Below are 15,678 nucleotides of genomic sequence, written 5' to 3'. Positions count from 1 at the left end.
TCTACATCAGAGAAGAACAATTAACTAATTCACTGGTTAAGACCTGGGTTAAAAATCGAATGTAAAGATGAATGATTTAACTGTGGAGCTCGCCTTCACTTAACTCCATTAATGACCAGGAGTAAATCTGTTTGGATTTCCACAAGTCTTGCATTTTACACCAAGAATCTCAGCTCAATCAAATACTTTCTTGTGCCAATGCCCATTAACTTTATGACATTTCTTAAATTACAACATAGCCTTTCTTCAAGTTGTAATATAGAATATAAGCAACATTACTGAAATTTGAATGGTTCTTTAGACGCTAGTCACTTTCCCCAATAATAATTATTATTATTAAAGCTAGCATTTATATAGGTTTTGTTTGCAAAGCACTTTACATGTTATCTCAAAATATTTTAAGTTCTAGATAGGCAAGTGTATATGTACCCAGGGCTTTTATGTTGAAATGCTGAGCACTTGAGAGTTAATTATAAGCTACCAATATTATTAATTCTTGTTTGAGAAGGTAATAATAGAAACCCATGACCAAGTGGGAAATAATAATTTTTTGCTTTTTGGAGGCACCAAAGGAAAATTCTTAAAGCAGTCTGAATGTCTAACAAGTACCTTCAAGTCTTTCATTGTTGTTCTTTATTCTGCTTATCACAATCACAAGTAATGACATTTGCATTGCTAATAGGCCTTTTTTAAAGGCTTGGTTTTGACACTTGGATTTGAATGATTCTTTACTCTGATCAGACTTGGAATGTTGTAGACAGGAATACCTATCTACAAATTAATGGGGATTCATGCAGATTACATGGCAAAAACAGAAGCATGGCTCAATAAAATAATAACAACTCAATAGTTATACATTTTATAGTTACAAAGTACTTTTGTATCCATAATTCACTTGATTCTTGTTTGATGCAAAATGAATTAAAATGCACTTTATGAACTTATCCAGAAAAACCCTGAAATGTCCAAGAATGTCTGTCAGGTAAAAGCTTGTGTCAGTCTGATTCGTTGGTAAGATGATTAGACTGGTAAGATGATTAGATTGGTGGCTAAATATGCCTTATTGAGAGGGGTGGATGGGAGCTAATTGTTAAATTTTTGGTGTGAACAGTTCCATCTCAGAAAACTTCACATACTACAAATCAAGCCTTGGTTTATGCTTGTTGACTGTCTGGATTTTAAAAAATGATAGAGAAAATCTTAATAATGTAGATCAAACTTTAAAATGTGTGCCCTGGATATATTTTTTTTCTTCAGAGTTGGTGGTTAAACATTTTATCAGCACACTCGTATTTAGGGCTAAAAAACACAAATCCTGGCTAATATATGGCAGTAGGAATGAACAGTAATGAAATATATGAATTCTGTTCACATATATATACAATATATGTATGCATATATGATTTTATATATATATATATACACACATATACATATATACATAGGTGTGTGTATATATAGTTGTTGCTGCTATTTGTCCTTTGTTCTCAAAGAGGACCATGACATGACATCAGAAAGGTGATGCCATGACTTGCAAGTGAATTGGTTTTAAGTGAGGGAGGGCTGTGCAAAGTCACCAGCCTCTCTTTCTCCTCCAGAGCCATCTGGATCCAGTGGCCAGATATATCAGGGCAACTGGAAATATGTGTATTTCAAATATCTGAACATTAGTTTCTATAATGTGTTCTATTTTGATCACAACTGTTAGGAATTTAGTTTATTCTACAGTGAGCTCCTATTTCCTTGATCCTGTGTCCCATGGCTGACAAATTTAAAGCCTGTTCCCTTCACCTAGGCCCTTTGGAATTATCACATAATTAGGTGAGAACCTTTTTCCCCTGCTCCCTCTCCTGGCACCCTTAGCCTACTCAACTTGTGTCTATTCCTGCCTAGGTCTTTATTCCCCTGGCCTTCTCTTACCCTAAGCCCACTGGAGGGCCACATCTCTACTGTTAATGTGATTTCCGTCATTCTTGGTATCTTATTTCTGTGCTATTTCTGCTTCCTGGCATGATGTTCCTTGCTACCTTCACTCATTTTATAGGATCACCAACTTAAAATTGAAAAAAAAAAAAAACCTTAGAGTTCATCTACTCCCACCCCTTCATTTTACAGATAAAGGAAATTGAAACTCAGGGAAATTCAGTGTTATTTTTCTAACTGAATGCCTTTTCTGGGGTTCCCCATTATTACCGCTTTCTCCTCCAAGTATATTATATTGCCTCAATTTATTTAAATGTTGTATCCCCACAGGAATAACTAAACCCTTTGAGGACTGAGGCTGTTTTTTCTAGGTTTTGTCTTTGCATCTCCAGGGCCTAGCATATAGTAGATGCTTTATTTATGCTAGTCAAATAGAATTGCTCAAGGGGATAACTTGCTCTAGGTGCTAGCTAAGTGACAGAGTTGGTCTTTTATCTCATGTATCCCTGACTTTCTGGATCCACAGGAGTGGCCATAATACCCCCAGTTCACAACCCACCTCCAAAGGCTTACTTGGCCACTGTCACTCAACAACTGTCCCGATGCTAATTGCTGCCTTTTGCTGCCTTTTACTTATGCCCCAACATCTTCAATGACTCCATTACAAGATTTATAGTTTTCCTCTCAACCCCAATCCTGTGACTTACTTCATTGTGTCGATGAACCTTCTAACAGCTTGGTTTTTTGATTAATCAAACTTTTCAACTCCTATCTTCACTCTATCTCAGCCACCCACATTTTTCCATACTCACAAACCCTATTATTGCCTGAAACTTATATTTTTTCAGATTTTGGGCCATGAAATACCCCTCTATGATCACAATATACTCTTTCACTACACGCATGCTATTAGTATTTCATAGCTACTCTTCTTCCTTATCATGTCTCCTGTTAGCTTTTTGTTTCAGACTTAACATTCTTATTATGGCTTCATCTCCCTCCTTCATAATCTTGACCCTGGAATACATGTTTTCTGAGGCTTTGTACTTTGTAATCCTCTGCTCCTTTCTTTCTACTATTCTCTTCCTATCAATCTCTACCCCTGGGCCAAGCACACCAGAGGTCTCATTTCTCTATTCTTACTCTCAAGATGCCAAGAACTGCTGGCAGAAGTCATAAAACCATCCTGGTCTACAACCACTAAAAAAATGCTAATATCAAATGGTGCCTCTCATGGGTGTACAGCAATTCTATCCATCTCTGATTGACTTCTCATCACACTCTTTACAACGGCTGTTCCAAACCTTTTGAAGTCTCCAGCTCTACCCTTGGGTATGATCAGAGTGGATTTATTCACTTCTCGCTTCACTGTCCTGAGTGGCCTCATCTCCTCTTCTAAACTCAGAATTTCTCCATATTCACACTCCTTCTGGTCTCACAAGATGAAGTAGCCCCTTTTCTTGCTAAGGCTAATCCTACTGCCTGTACCGTTGACCTCTTGCCCTCCCCCTCCTCTAGGACTTCCCTCTGCAGTCTCTCATCTTCAATCTAACTCTCTCTAGGGGCTCCTTCATTGTTGGTTATGAACATGCTTGGGTCTTTCTCATCCTATACAAATCTTCTCGACCTTGCCATTTCCTCAAAATCACCCTGTGCCTTCTCTCTCTCTCTCTCTCTCTCTCTCTCTATCCCTCTTACTACTAAACTTTCAAAAAGAATAGTCTATATTCTCTGCCTACTATACTTTTCACCATGTACTCACTAATAATGTAGCATCAACTGATTAGACTTTTTTCTCCAATCAATCAAACTAACTAACAAGTATTGACTAAGTGCTTCCTAAGTACAGCCACTGTACTAGTACCAGGCTGTACTAACCACTGAGTATACAAAGAAAGGTTAAAAACAGTGCCTTCCCTCAAGGAGCTCACATTCTAATGAACCACAATTCTCCAATCCAAATATCCTTTCTCAGTCCCTATTCTTCTTGACTTCTTTTTGGTAACATCTCACACAGCCAATCTCTATCAACCTCTGATTCTGTTCTGACATCATTCTTTGCCTTCTGCGTAGTAGTTTAATTTATATCAACAAACATTTATTAAGTAATTAGTATGTTCCAGGGGAAGACAACATGTACTTACATAAATATAGACATACACAAAATGAATACAAGGTAGTTTGGGGAGGGAATGCAGTAACCACTGGGGCATGGGGGAGATCAGGAAAAGCTTCATAGAGAAGATGGTGCTTGATCTAAGTCTTAAGAGAAACCAAGGGGGGCAGCTAGGTGGTGCAGTAGATAGAGCATGGGCCCTGAACTCTGGAGGACCTGAGTTCAAATCTGGCCTCAGATACCTAACACTTACTAGCTGTGTGACCCTGGGCAAGTCACTTGCCTAATCAAAAACAAACAAATAAACAAATGTAAAAAAAGAAAGAGAAACCAAGCTTTCTAAGGGTAGAGGTGAGGAGGGAGTGGATCCCAGGTGTGAAGAGCAACCAATCCAAAAGAATGAAACCTGAAGGTGGAGCATCAGGAGGGAAGACAGCAAAGACACCAGTATATGGAAGGATGTAATAGATATAAGAAGACTAAAAAGGTAGGAAGGGGCCTGGCTATGAAGGAATTTAAATGTCAAATAGAGGTTTATAATTCATCCTAGACAATAATTGTTGTTCAGTCATGTCTGACTCTTTGTGACCCCATTCGGGGTTTTCTTGGCAGAGATATGGAGTGGTTTACCGTTTCCTTCTCCAGTTCATTTTATAGATGAGGGGGCTGAGGCAAACAGGTTTAAGCGACTTAACCCAGGGTCACACAGCTAGTGTCTGAGGCAGGATTTGAACTCTGGAAGAGGAGACTGAGATAGGCCCGGCACCATTTAGAAACCTCTAGTGATAATAGTTCAATTGGTTGTTGTTTAGTTGTTCCTGATCCCAAATGAGGTTTTCTTGGCAAAGACACTGGAGTGGTTTGCCATATAGTTAGCCACTAAAGTTTTCTGAGTATATGTTCTTTAAACAGTGGCTAAAATGTTGTTCCTAATGTATACATATCATGATGTCTTTCCCTTCTAAAATTTTCAATTGCTTCACACTTAAAGGATACAAATTCCTTAGTCTAGCAAATAAAGTTGTCACAATTTGGCTCTAAATTCCATTTCCAGCCTGCTTTCACTTTATCCTTACCTTTGTGTACTATGTCCCAGATGAAATGGGCCATCAGCTATTTTTTTGTCTTGTTTTACCCTCTCCTCCTTCTGTTTGGCTGGTTTTCTACCTCTCATAGAGAAGAATACATACTCTCTACATCTGTGTTGAAATCTGTCTCCTCTAGGCCCATCTCCTCCACAGATGAGGCTCAGTGTGGCTCAGTTCCTGAACAGCACTAGTCCCACCAAGTTTATATCCAGAGGCAGCATCACTGTCAGATGAATCCTTATCTCAGCTACTCCTAGACTGGAGTCCTAAAGATTACTTCTTGTTCCTCAGCACATCAATGCTATGCTTGTGACAAACCTGAACTTTGGAATGCTGGGATGCCAAGGATCTCCCCCCCCCCACCCCTTCCCCCAGGGATCTTTTGAATTCATGATGACATATGGAATCCTGATAAAGTTGCCCCCAGCCCCAGTGTTCTAACTTCCTTATGGGGCCCGCTAAAGAGCAGGCACGTTCTGATTTGACCACACAATCTGGCTTTGACCACACCACAGGCCCCCAGACTCAGTATAACTACTTCCTCTACCTAGCCACTGTCCCACCCCCTGACTCAGTATTCTAACTTCCTCATATATGCCTCACTGCTCACTAGAACAATAGGTGTGTCCATGAACTCATATTTCTTATAGAAACAGCAGGCAGGTCCATATGATGGGATCTCAGCCACTGCCTCTAGCTAGTCACTGCCCCTACACATCTCTCTAATCTCAGACAGGACCACAATACTCAGCCAATCGGAAAGCAGCACCACCAGGGTGCTCGAGCAGGATGTAGACCTCAAAACAACAGAAGGGACTTTCCCTAAGTAGGCACCTGTGCAGTAATAGAAAAAACTGTCCTTTGGGTCAACTTATGACATAGAGAGGCTTATTATAATATCATTATCATACATACATACCCCCCCAAAGGGTTTTTTCTGTATGCATTATCGGTAATTGCATGCATAGTCCCACTGAGGTTAGGACCCCTCCCCTATCACCTTATCTCTTAACAAACCCTTCCTGCCTTTGTAATATTCATAATTTCTGTTATGTAATTGCATCTTTACCCTATAAAAATCCATCTTACTTTCACTAAAGTTGCTGGTTCCTTTTGGAACCAAGCCCGCTTCCAAGGGGTGTCAATCCTTAGTAAATGCCTATACTTGGATAAGAGGTGGTCTGACTCTGAATTCTTTGAGGTGGTGCTGCCCCAACACACCATGAAACTGCAACAGCCTCTACTCCAACAGTTGCCATGAAATGGAAAATGAGTCACTGAGCTCTCCCAAGAGTCCTGAGGCACTGAGGAAGTGACTTCTGCAGTCAATCCAAAGGCCTCCTCTTCACCTTTTGGTTAGCCACAGGTACAGAATGTCCACGTATGCTCCACAGTCTCTGTAAAGTGGTTTTTAATTTATTTATTTGGTTGAGTTTTTTTGGAATACTGAGTCAACCTATCATGTCTAGCTTAGAAGTGTAGTGTGGCAGAGGCAGCTAGGTGGCGCAGTGGATAGAGCACCGGCCCTGAAGTCAGGAGGACCTGAGTTCAAATTCGGCCTCATACCAAACACTTGACACTTACTAGCTGTGTGACCCTGGGCAAGTCACTTAACCCCAATTGCCTAAAAACTTAAAAAAAAAAAAAAGAAGTACAGTGGCCATGTACAGGACTAATCCCACTCCTGATTGGCAAATCACGCAACTTGTTCCATTCCCTCCCTGGACTAGCTGGGTGGCACAGTGGATAGAGTGCTGGGCGGCACAGTGGATAGAGTGCTGGGCCTGGAATCAGAAAAACCTGAGTTCAAATCCAGCCTCAGACACTGACTAGCTGTGTGACCTTGGGCAAGTCACTGTTTGTCTCAGTTTCCTCATCTGTAAAATGAACTGGAGAAGGAAATGGCAAACTGCCCCAGTATCTTTATTAACAAAACCTCAAATGGGTTCATAAAGAGTCTGACAGGACTGAAACAACTGACCAATAAAATGGCAGCTGTGTGGCCCCCTTGTTCCTGGGAACATATCTTATTGGTGCTGGACTTAGGGAGGACATTCCATTGCTTTATCTCACTGTAGCTCACAACTCCAGAACTTAAGTGGCCCGCCAGCCTCAGCCTCCCCAGCAGCAGGGATTTCAGGGACTACGGGGGTGTGCAGCATTCCCAGCTGCCAAGACACTTATGTTTCACGTTATCTCAGCTCTCTAAGAAGCAAGCTCCCTGGCGTTTCCACATGGGGAGATGCCATTAAAGGAACTCTGTACAAGTGTCATACCTCCATTACATCAAAAACAAAAACAAAAAAACTCTTTCCATCTCCTTATTTTTGTGAGCTTTCTATCCCTTTTATTCACTGAGGAAAATAATTTAAGGTGTCTCCAGATGTGTTACACTTGAAGGGAGGATGATGCTTCCCTTCCACTACAGGGACTTAAAAAAAAATTCTGAATTTAACAAACACCAAAAAAAGGACCCTAAACCCATATACACAGTAGAATATAAAATTGTAAATCTTTATCAAATATAAATTGCATTTTAAAAGTATATAATAAATTATATATATTACTTTCAAAACTGTACTGCTGTTTCCTTCTGAAATTCCTTTAGTTCTCTTCTGTGCATTTAAAAAAATTTCTATGAAATCTCTTGTTTCTTTTCTTTTGAAACTTTCTCTCTAAATCTCCTATTCCCTCCTGAATATCATTCCCCCCTCCAAGAAAAAAAAGAAAACCACAATTCTTACAGCAAATAAGAAGAGCCAAACAAAAGATGCCATTTCCAAAAACAGTATTTTGAATCCTGGTCCTTGAGTCTATTATCCCTCTGTCAGGAGGTGGGTGACATGTTTCCTCATTAGTCCTCTAGAGTTATGATGGGTCATTGCCCTGATCAGACTTCTGAAGTTTTTAAAAGCCTTCTGAGGTCCCTTATAGCTCTAGATTTATGATGTGGGGACCTTACTCTCAGTGAAACAGGAGTCTGGGTTGTGGGTTATCAACTATGGGATACTGGAGCATGGTTAGGGGTAAGAGGACTTCAAAGACTGAGAGATGGGGGAAGGAGAAAGGGCAAGGCACATTAAACAGATGGGTAAGGCTGATATGAGTACATCCTCATAGCCAAAAGGATAGGTCATTTCTTAATGGATTTGAGTATGGGTTGCAATGATTCCATGCCTTATGGCTAAAGGCAGAAGCATTAGAAAAGTATAAACAAAAATTTCTATATAAAAAAACCCAGATATCATATTTCACTTTAATTCAAGACATTGCTTCTTCTGATTCAGTCTGTTTATATTTTCTTAGCTTTCTTAGAAAGCTACATTATATGGTTACATATAAAAATAATTTCCCTTTTAAAAATGACTCCTGATGTTTTTTCTTTTCCTTTGGTGATTCCCTTAAAACAAATCTACTTCTTATGCTTAGGCATGGTATTGGAGGCTATGAGAAGATAGAGCTTTCAAAATCAGGATTAAACAGCTCCCCAGGGAACCTAGCCTAAATTTTTGAAAACATTTTATTTGCATTAGATTTGTCAGGCCCAGCAGGTGAAACTCTTTGCCCAACTTCTTCCTTCATCGTCTGCCCCCCAGGAACCTATGTCTATGAAGAATATAAATAGAAGCATCTAAACTCTAAATATGTCAATCTTTTAGAGGCAAAAAATAACTATCCATGCCAAAGGGAAATCCTAGTGACCTAGCAATCTGACAAAGCCATATTCTTCAGAAGGGAATACAAGGGTCACAAAATAGGTAGTTGCTTTCTGTTTGTTTTTAATTTACCTTCTTTAAGATGTCTAGTCCTTTTTCAAAATTTCATTTATCTAATGGTGGGGGTTGGAGGAGGAATGTAGTGATTCCTTAAGGATGTGAAATAAGCTCTAGATATGAAGTATTAACATGTTCTTGGTGGTAAGATGGTTCTGGGTAATGGGGGGAGGAATATAGTGGCTCCTTGAGGATGGCAAATAAGCTCTAGATATGAAAAATCAACATGTTCTTGGTGGTATGCCCAAAGAATCCTAGAGATGACATTCTGGGATTCTCATAGCTCTTTACAGTTTACAAAGTATTTTAGAGTATATATAGCAATCCATGAGGTAAGTAACCATATTATTATTTTCATTTTATATATGAGGAAACCCACACTCAGAGTTTCAATGACTGTCCTAAAGTTGCATATGGAATGAGTGGCAATGCCAGGACTTCAAACTGAGATCTTCTGAGTCCCAAGCTCTTTCTGCCAAGCTAGGCTCTCTCTACTAATGGGTAATAATGCAAAACAAGTCTACATAGTTTTCCATATTTCATTCTGTCCTTGTGTAACATTACTTCAATTAACACCTAATTTAGAAGTACTTGAGTTAGCACAGCACTTGGCAACAGTGGGCACTCAATAAGTGTTTGTTCATCATCAACACTTTGATTTCTTTCCAAAAGACTGGCCATATGCTCTAACACAACACACAAGTGCAACATCAACATAGTGGAAAAGTTAAATGATATTTTTAATACTTTTTTTGGGATGGACCTATGATTTCCTTGATGCTGGGAACTCTGGATAAGAAAACTCCCTTGACTAATGCAGACTGGCACCTGGTCCTCAACTTTGGTAGAGTCTTAAGAGAGTTTTCTGGGGGTGCTGGATGGTTGAACAAATTGCCCAAGGTATGTGTCAGCCAGTACATGTCATGGGCAGGACTAGAACCCAGGTTTTTCCGTAGTCCAAGATCAGTTCTCTACCCTGGACTCAATGTAGTCTCTTTTTTAATACTTATCCATTAGTAAATTAGTAAAGCCATCTTGATTTATTCAGATGTTCTTGAAAGTATTAGCTGAATACTTCCAAAGTTTATAAAATTTTGGGGGAGGCAACATGGCCTATTGGGGAGAGAGAGAGAGAGAGAGAGAGAGAGAGAGAGAGAGAGAGAGAGAGAGAGAAGACAGACACACAGGCACAGACAGAAACACAGACAAGGACAGAGACAGAGAGAGGGGGAGAGAGAGACAGAGAGACAAAGACCAATTGTAGAATCAGGAAAACCTTGATTCATTCAGATCCTGTCCCTACCACATATTAGCTATAGTACTATGGGCAAATCACAATCTTTCAGAGCCCAATGAACCTCTCTAAGACAACAGAACTCTAGAACCCAAAGCAGCAGCTTCACTGTCGGGGACCTAACCTAATCTGTAGTTGGTGAGTGAAGGAGCAGTACACTCATAATTACAGCTCCCTAGAAGTGGAACCTACCACCTTGAGCCTCAAGCAGAACATGGAAGCCTTTTCTTTCGGATATGTGGTAGAAGGGATTCCTGTTCAAGTGGGAAACAGGCCGAAGCCCATGAAGTGACTTGCCTAAGCTCACCAAAGAAGTAGCAGGACCAGGATTCAAACTAGTTACAGTTACTAGTTCACTTCGGGCCACGATACAAAGATCTAGACTTTCTCTCCACAGGAACCAGAGAAGATCATCCCATTTGGTGATATTTTCTGTGGGGCAAAGGAAAAATCCATCAAGGGGCAAATGCAAGGGCAGATGAGGTGACTTACACATACAGGGAGGCTTTCAACAGCTGTCACTCCTGTCTGCAGTCTGTTTCTGCTTCTAGTCTTCCCCCTGAGCCTTGTGAGAGTTTAAACTAAACCACCTCATCAGACCACTGCCCATTAGCACAACTTACTTGCTGTTGTCTGTTTTCTGGTAAACCTCAGTGAGCTCAGATTCTGTTCCATAGTACCTATTTACTTGTCTCTGGTTAGCCTCTGAATAAAAGACTGTTTTTAACAAATGACTCATCCCACCTGGATATTACTGACCTCTTTAAACACACACACACACACACACACACACACACACACACACACACACACATACACACCACACACATCAATGCTCAGAGTTTAAATGCAAGGATTTAAAACACTAAACTCTAAAAGAAAATGTCTGTCAAACATGTTTTAAGAAAATTTCTTTAGGAGATGGAAAGATTTTGGGATGGTACAGTCAGAAGAGAGCCTGATTTGGTAGGAAATATACATAGCCCCTCAGAGCACGATCCTCATGGGCTCGGCATGGTTAAACCTCAGAACCATCATGCAGCTGTGTCATGAAGAACAATACTCAATACCTATTTGCTGTTAAAGGATTTTAGCAAAAAACCAGTCCCATCTCCTACCTTTCCCCCCACCAAAAAAAAAAAAAAAGATGAAGAAAAAATTGCCACAAAAGAGTGGCTGAAAAAAAGATAAAAAGATGCACAACTTGTTTTTCTTCTATTTAATCTACATATTCCCTGCATGCTAGAGTGAAAAGAGTATTGTGTTTGGAGTCTCAGGACCTAAGTTTGAATGGTAAGTCTGTGACTTACTACCTGTGTGACCTTGGACAAATCACATACCTTTGCTGGGCTTGAGTTTCCTCATCTATGAAGTGACATTGAAGTTCTAAATCTGTGGTCCTATGATAATTTCCCTGGAGAATGTCCTTAGAACCACAAAAGTCATAGAACGTGAAAAGCTGGAAGGGAAGATGGAGATGATATTGTCTAATCTCCTCATTTTACAAATAACAAGTGATGGCATTTATAGAGTACTTCAAGGTTTACTAAGTGGTTATATTTGACCCTCATAACAATCCTATTGGGTAGGTTCTATCATTATCCTCATTTTATAGATATGGAAACTGAGTCTCAGAGAGGCAGCTAAATGATAAATGTTTGGGACAGGATCTGAACTCAGGTCTTCTTGACCTCAATTCCAGTGCTCTATCCACTATAGTGCTGTGGTGGAGAAAATTAAACATTTGTTGGTGTTTAGTTAATTAGTCGTCTCTGACTATTTTTGACCCCATTTGGGGTTGCCTTGGCAAAAATACTGGACTGGTTTGTCATTTCCTTTCCCAGCTCAGTTTACAGAAGAAGAAACTGAGGCAAACAGGGTTAAGTGACTTGCCCAGGGTCACATAGCTGGCAAGTATCTGAGGCTGGATTTGAACTTGTGTTCTCCTGACTTAAGAGCTGGCACTTTGTCCACTGCGTCACCTAGCTACCCCAAATGAATCCCAATATGATCTTATAGCACAATGTACTCCTCTTCACACTCTCCATAGCTTAATTTGTATTATATTTATCTGTGTATAGCCCTACTAGATTCTAAGCATTTTCAGAACAGGGACCATGTCTCATTTATCTTTTAATTTCCTCCAGTGCCTGTCACAGTACATTGCACATACTAAACAGATAAGTGTTAATGAATAAACTGGTAAAATGACTTGCCCAGGGTCACATGGTCATTTAGTGGAAGAGTTGAAACCAGAATTCAGTTTTTTTAACTTCCAATCTAGAGCTATTTCATCTGCACCACAACTCCTAAATTCCTAAAAATGAGTAACACAGGGAGTCCAATGTCTATAGTGTCACTTGGATAAACATATTTTACTATTAAATATTTATCATTTTTTTGGATTTGGAATGTTTTATTGATTTCTTTTGCTTTCCCTCTCCTTTCTTTTCTTTTAATTTTTCTTTTTTTCTTTGTTTGGCTGGGGGGAGGAGGGCTATGCATCAGTGATTGACCTTCCAGATTAGGTGTTGATTAGTTAATAGTAAAATGAGTTTCAATTCCTTGGGCATGTATCAAATGAGGGTATGGTAAAATGAAAACAAATCATGATGGTTGGCAGAAAGAAAAAACAGGCAAAGGATTAACTACTTAATGAAGATAAACCAGACAAAAGCTTATAGAGCTGGTTGTACTCTGATGACTTTTTAGTTTGTTTAGTAACTGGAACACAAGATGGAAAATACAAAATTGTTTTCTTTTCCTGGGCTGATTTAGTGGTTATGATTTTCAGTTACCTCATCTGTAAATGGAGATTAGGGTTAATCTTACCTTTCACCAGAGCGGAGTATGTCTGAATCATTTAGTATCAGATAATAGTTCAAATAATCATAAAGAAATTTAGCTGATCCCTTTCTTTATGACCACAGATAGTCCTAAGTACTTAGCTATAGAAAAATGTTTAATTTGGTGCATTATGATACTCTCCAGTATATGATATTAATATGTAAAGCATCTACACAACCCAATAGGGCTATATGATCAACAATCTGCATCTTAATAAGTCTTAATGCAAAGTTGATGTGAGGTAGGAGCCAATGGCTTCTGTTAGGCAACACAAACAAGCACAAAAGGAGTTCATAAAAGAGAATGGAGGCTTATAAATAAAATTAGTTTTAAAATGCAGATGTGATCCAGATGGATAGAAGTTAAAGTCTTCCCCCCCACCCCATCAACATACACACAAATACACAAAGTTTATAATTTCCTCCCCAAACGCAGCTTTCTTTCAAGCCTCACAAACAGTTCTTTTAGTAAAATAAGAAATACTAATGAATATTCAATTTCTGACAACAAATCTCACTTTTTAATCCAATAAGTTAGCCCCAAATCCCTATTTTCAGGTCCCTTCCAAAAGACAAGGGAACTTCAGTCTAGAAGAAGGAGAGAACTGTATCTGAGCAGGCCATTATAAACTCTTTGAGTCAGTTGATTGACTCAGTAGATAAAGCACAAAGCTTGGAGTCAAGAAGACTGGAGTTCAAATCAGGCATCAGACACCTATTAGTTGTGTGACCCTGAACAAGTCACATAACCTCTTTTTGCCTCAGCTTTCTCAACTGTAAAATGGGGAAATAATAGTACCTACTTCCTAGGGTTGTTGTGAGAATCAAATAAGATAATATTTGTAAAGTACCTAGCATCGTGCCTGGCACATAGTACTTAATAAGTTCTTTCTTCCTCCCTCCCCTTTTTCCTTCCTTCCTCTATCTTCCCTCTCTCCCTCCTTTCTTCCCTTCCTTCCTTCTTTTCTTTCCTTCCCTCCCCTTCCTTTTGTAAATGATGGATTTATTATTATTCTCCCAATTCTAGCCTTGGTTTCTCTAGTTTCTGTTGGGAGGTTGGGTATTTAATAGTCCCATCCTTCCAAATGAGTAACCACCCCCTTCCCCCCAGGGAAAAATCCTGTTCTGATTTAAGAGTTTTCTTTTAAAAGAGGAGAAATGAATGAGAAAGGATGAGCTCTAGGGCATTTCTATTCCACAGCCTTCTACTTACCTTCCAGCCTAAGCAGGGCTCCCTATAAGTTATGGTCTGGCCTATGGTGCTTGAGATTTGACATTCTATCTCAAATCACCAATGAACCTAGTTTCTCTCTCCCCTAGAAGTCTGAGGTCATTTAAAACACCCACTTATCTCCTTCCCTGGCTCATCTGGGTTAGTGTAGGCATTTCTTGGCACAGGTGACCCATCTGCTTAGTCACTGAAGAACTTCTCTTCTCTCTCTCAACAAATGGCAGTGGTATGCTGTCCTTTATCTATAAAGATGCTGTCACTCACCTGGGCCACCATCAGCAAGGAGGAGTCTCTTGGAAGCAAAATTTTCCAACATCCAGGCACCTATACTCACAAGAGAGAGGTTAACATGGCATAAACTCTCTAGTAATAATCCTGAGGTACAAAAGGGCACCCTAGAGAGCTTTCCCTCCTTGCTTGCTGCTGTGGCTTCCTCTACTGCAATGTACTCCACTTAAATGCCCCCTAGGCCACTTGGGGACTAGAGCAAACTCCTGTCTTGTCCTGTTTCCTGGCTCCTTCTATTTACCCAATCTGGCACAATTTCATGTATCGAAGAGAGGCCTGTATATTTACAGCGACACATAAACATTAAATAATCATCATACCTGAGCACCCTGGGAAGAATTAGGGGAGGATTGTCAGCTTTAATTTGGAAATTTTCTTGTTCTTTGTCAGTTTGGCTCTCAGACTTAAAGCCAAGAGAGAACTGAAACTGTCATTACTATCTGATGGCTTGCTTCTCAATGGCACAGAAGAAATTAGCTAGGGACTTCTCAAACTAGCTCCCTCTGGATGCTTCTATCTAGCACACATTTCAGCAGTCTCAGCAGAGAGAACAAGCACGTAGTGACTGGCCCCACTCCTTGCTAATATGATGATGCAATCACATCAAATTTCCATCTAAAGGTAGGGTGATTTCTTTGCACTCATTCCACTGGGACTGTGGGGATGTGGTGGGAAGGAAGAGAAGGGAGAAGAAGAAGAAAAGGAGAAACAAGACTGAATGGGCTAGAGGTGGATGACAAAGGACTATGATAGCTTTAGCTATGAATAAATGCTGGTTGGGAAACAGTGAGGTTAGCATATAGTCAAAATGCCACCAGCAAATTCACTCAGACACACCAAGTACATTACCTACGGTAGAGAGGAAAGAGTCACAGACTTAAGTTAACATAAGTTGAACCTAGGTTCAAATCTTGCTCTTATCAAGCTGTGTGACCTTGGGTAAGTCACTTAATCTCTGAGCCTTCGTTTCTTTATATGCAAAATGGCAGTAATAACAGCAATAACACTCAGAGTTGTTTCAGGGATAAAGTAAAAATATATGTGGGGCAACAGTACAATATAAATTTTAGCTATTATCACTCATTTAAACTCAGTGAGGTTTGTGGTTTAGGGAGTGGT

General features: G+C 39.8%; 1 protein-coding gene across 4 annotated transcripts in view; it reads right to left on the bottom strand.

The window, feature by feature from the left end:
* Positions 1 to 15,678, bottom strand: part of ZNF385B (zinc finger protein 385B) — a 491,057-nt gene that overhangs the window by 142,242 nt on the left and 333,137 nt on the right. For 2 of the 4 annotated variants that reach the window (XM_027866019.1, XM_027866021.1), the window contains exon 2: positions 14,536 to 14,595. The exons of the other annotated variants lie outside the window; for them this stretch is intronic. In XM_027866019.1, the coding sequence (XP_027721820.1) occupies positions 14,536 to 14,595 (60 nt within the window). The remainder of the gene's footprint in view (positions 1 to 14,535; positions 14,596 to 15,678) is intronic. 4 annotated transcript variants of the gene reach the window in all.

The sequence above is a fragment of the Vombatus ursinus genome, unplaced genomic scaffold, assembly GCF_900497805.2.
Source record: "Vombatus ursinus unplaced genomic scaffold, bare-nosed wombat genome assembly UNPS02014779.1, whole genome shotgun sequence".
Taxonomy (NCBI): Eukaryota; Metazoa; Chordata; class Mammalia; order Diprotodontia; family Vombatidae; genus Vombatus; species Vombatus ursinus.
This window is presented reverse-complemented; position numbering and strand designations above follow the sequence as displayed.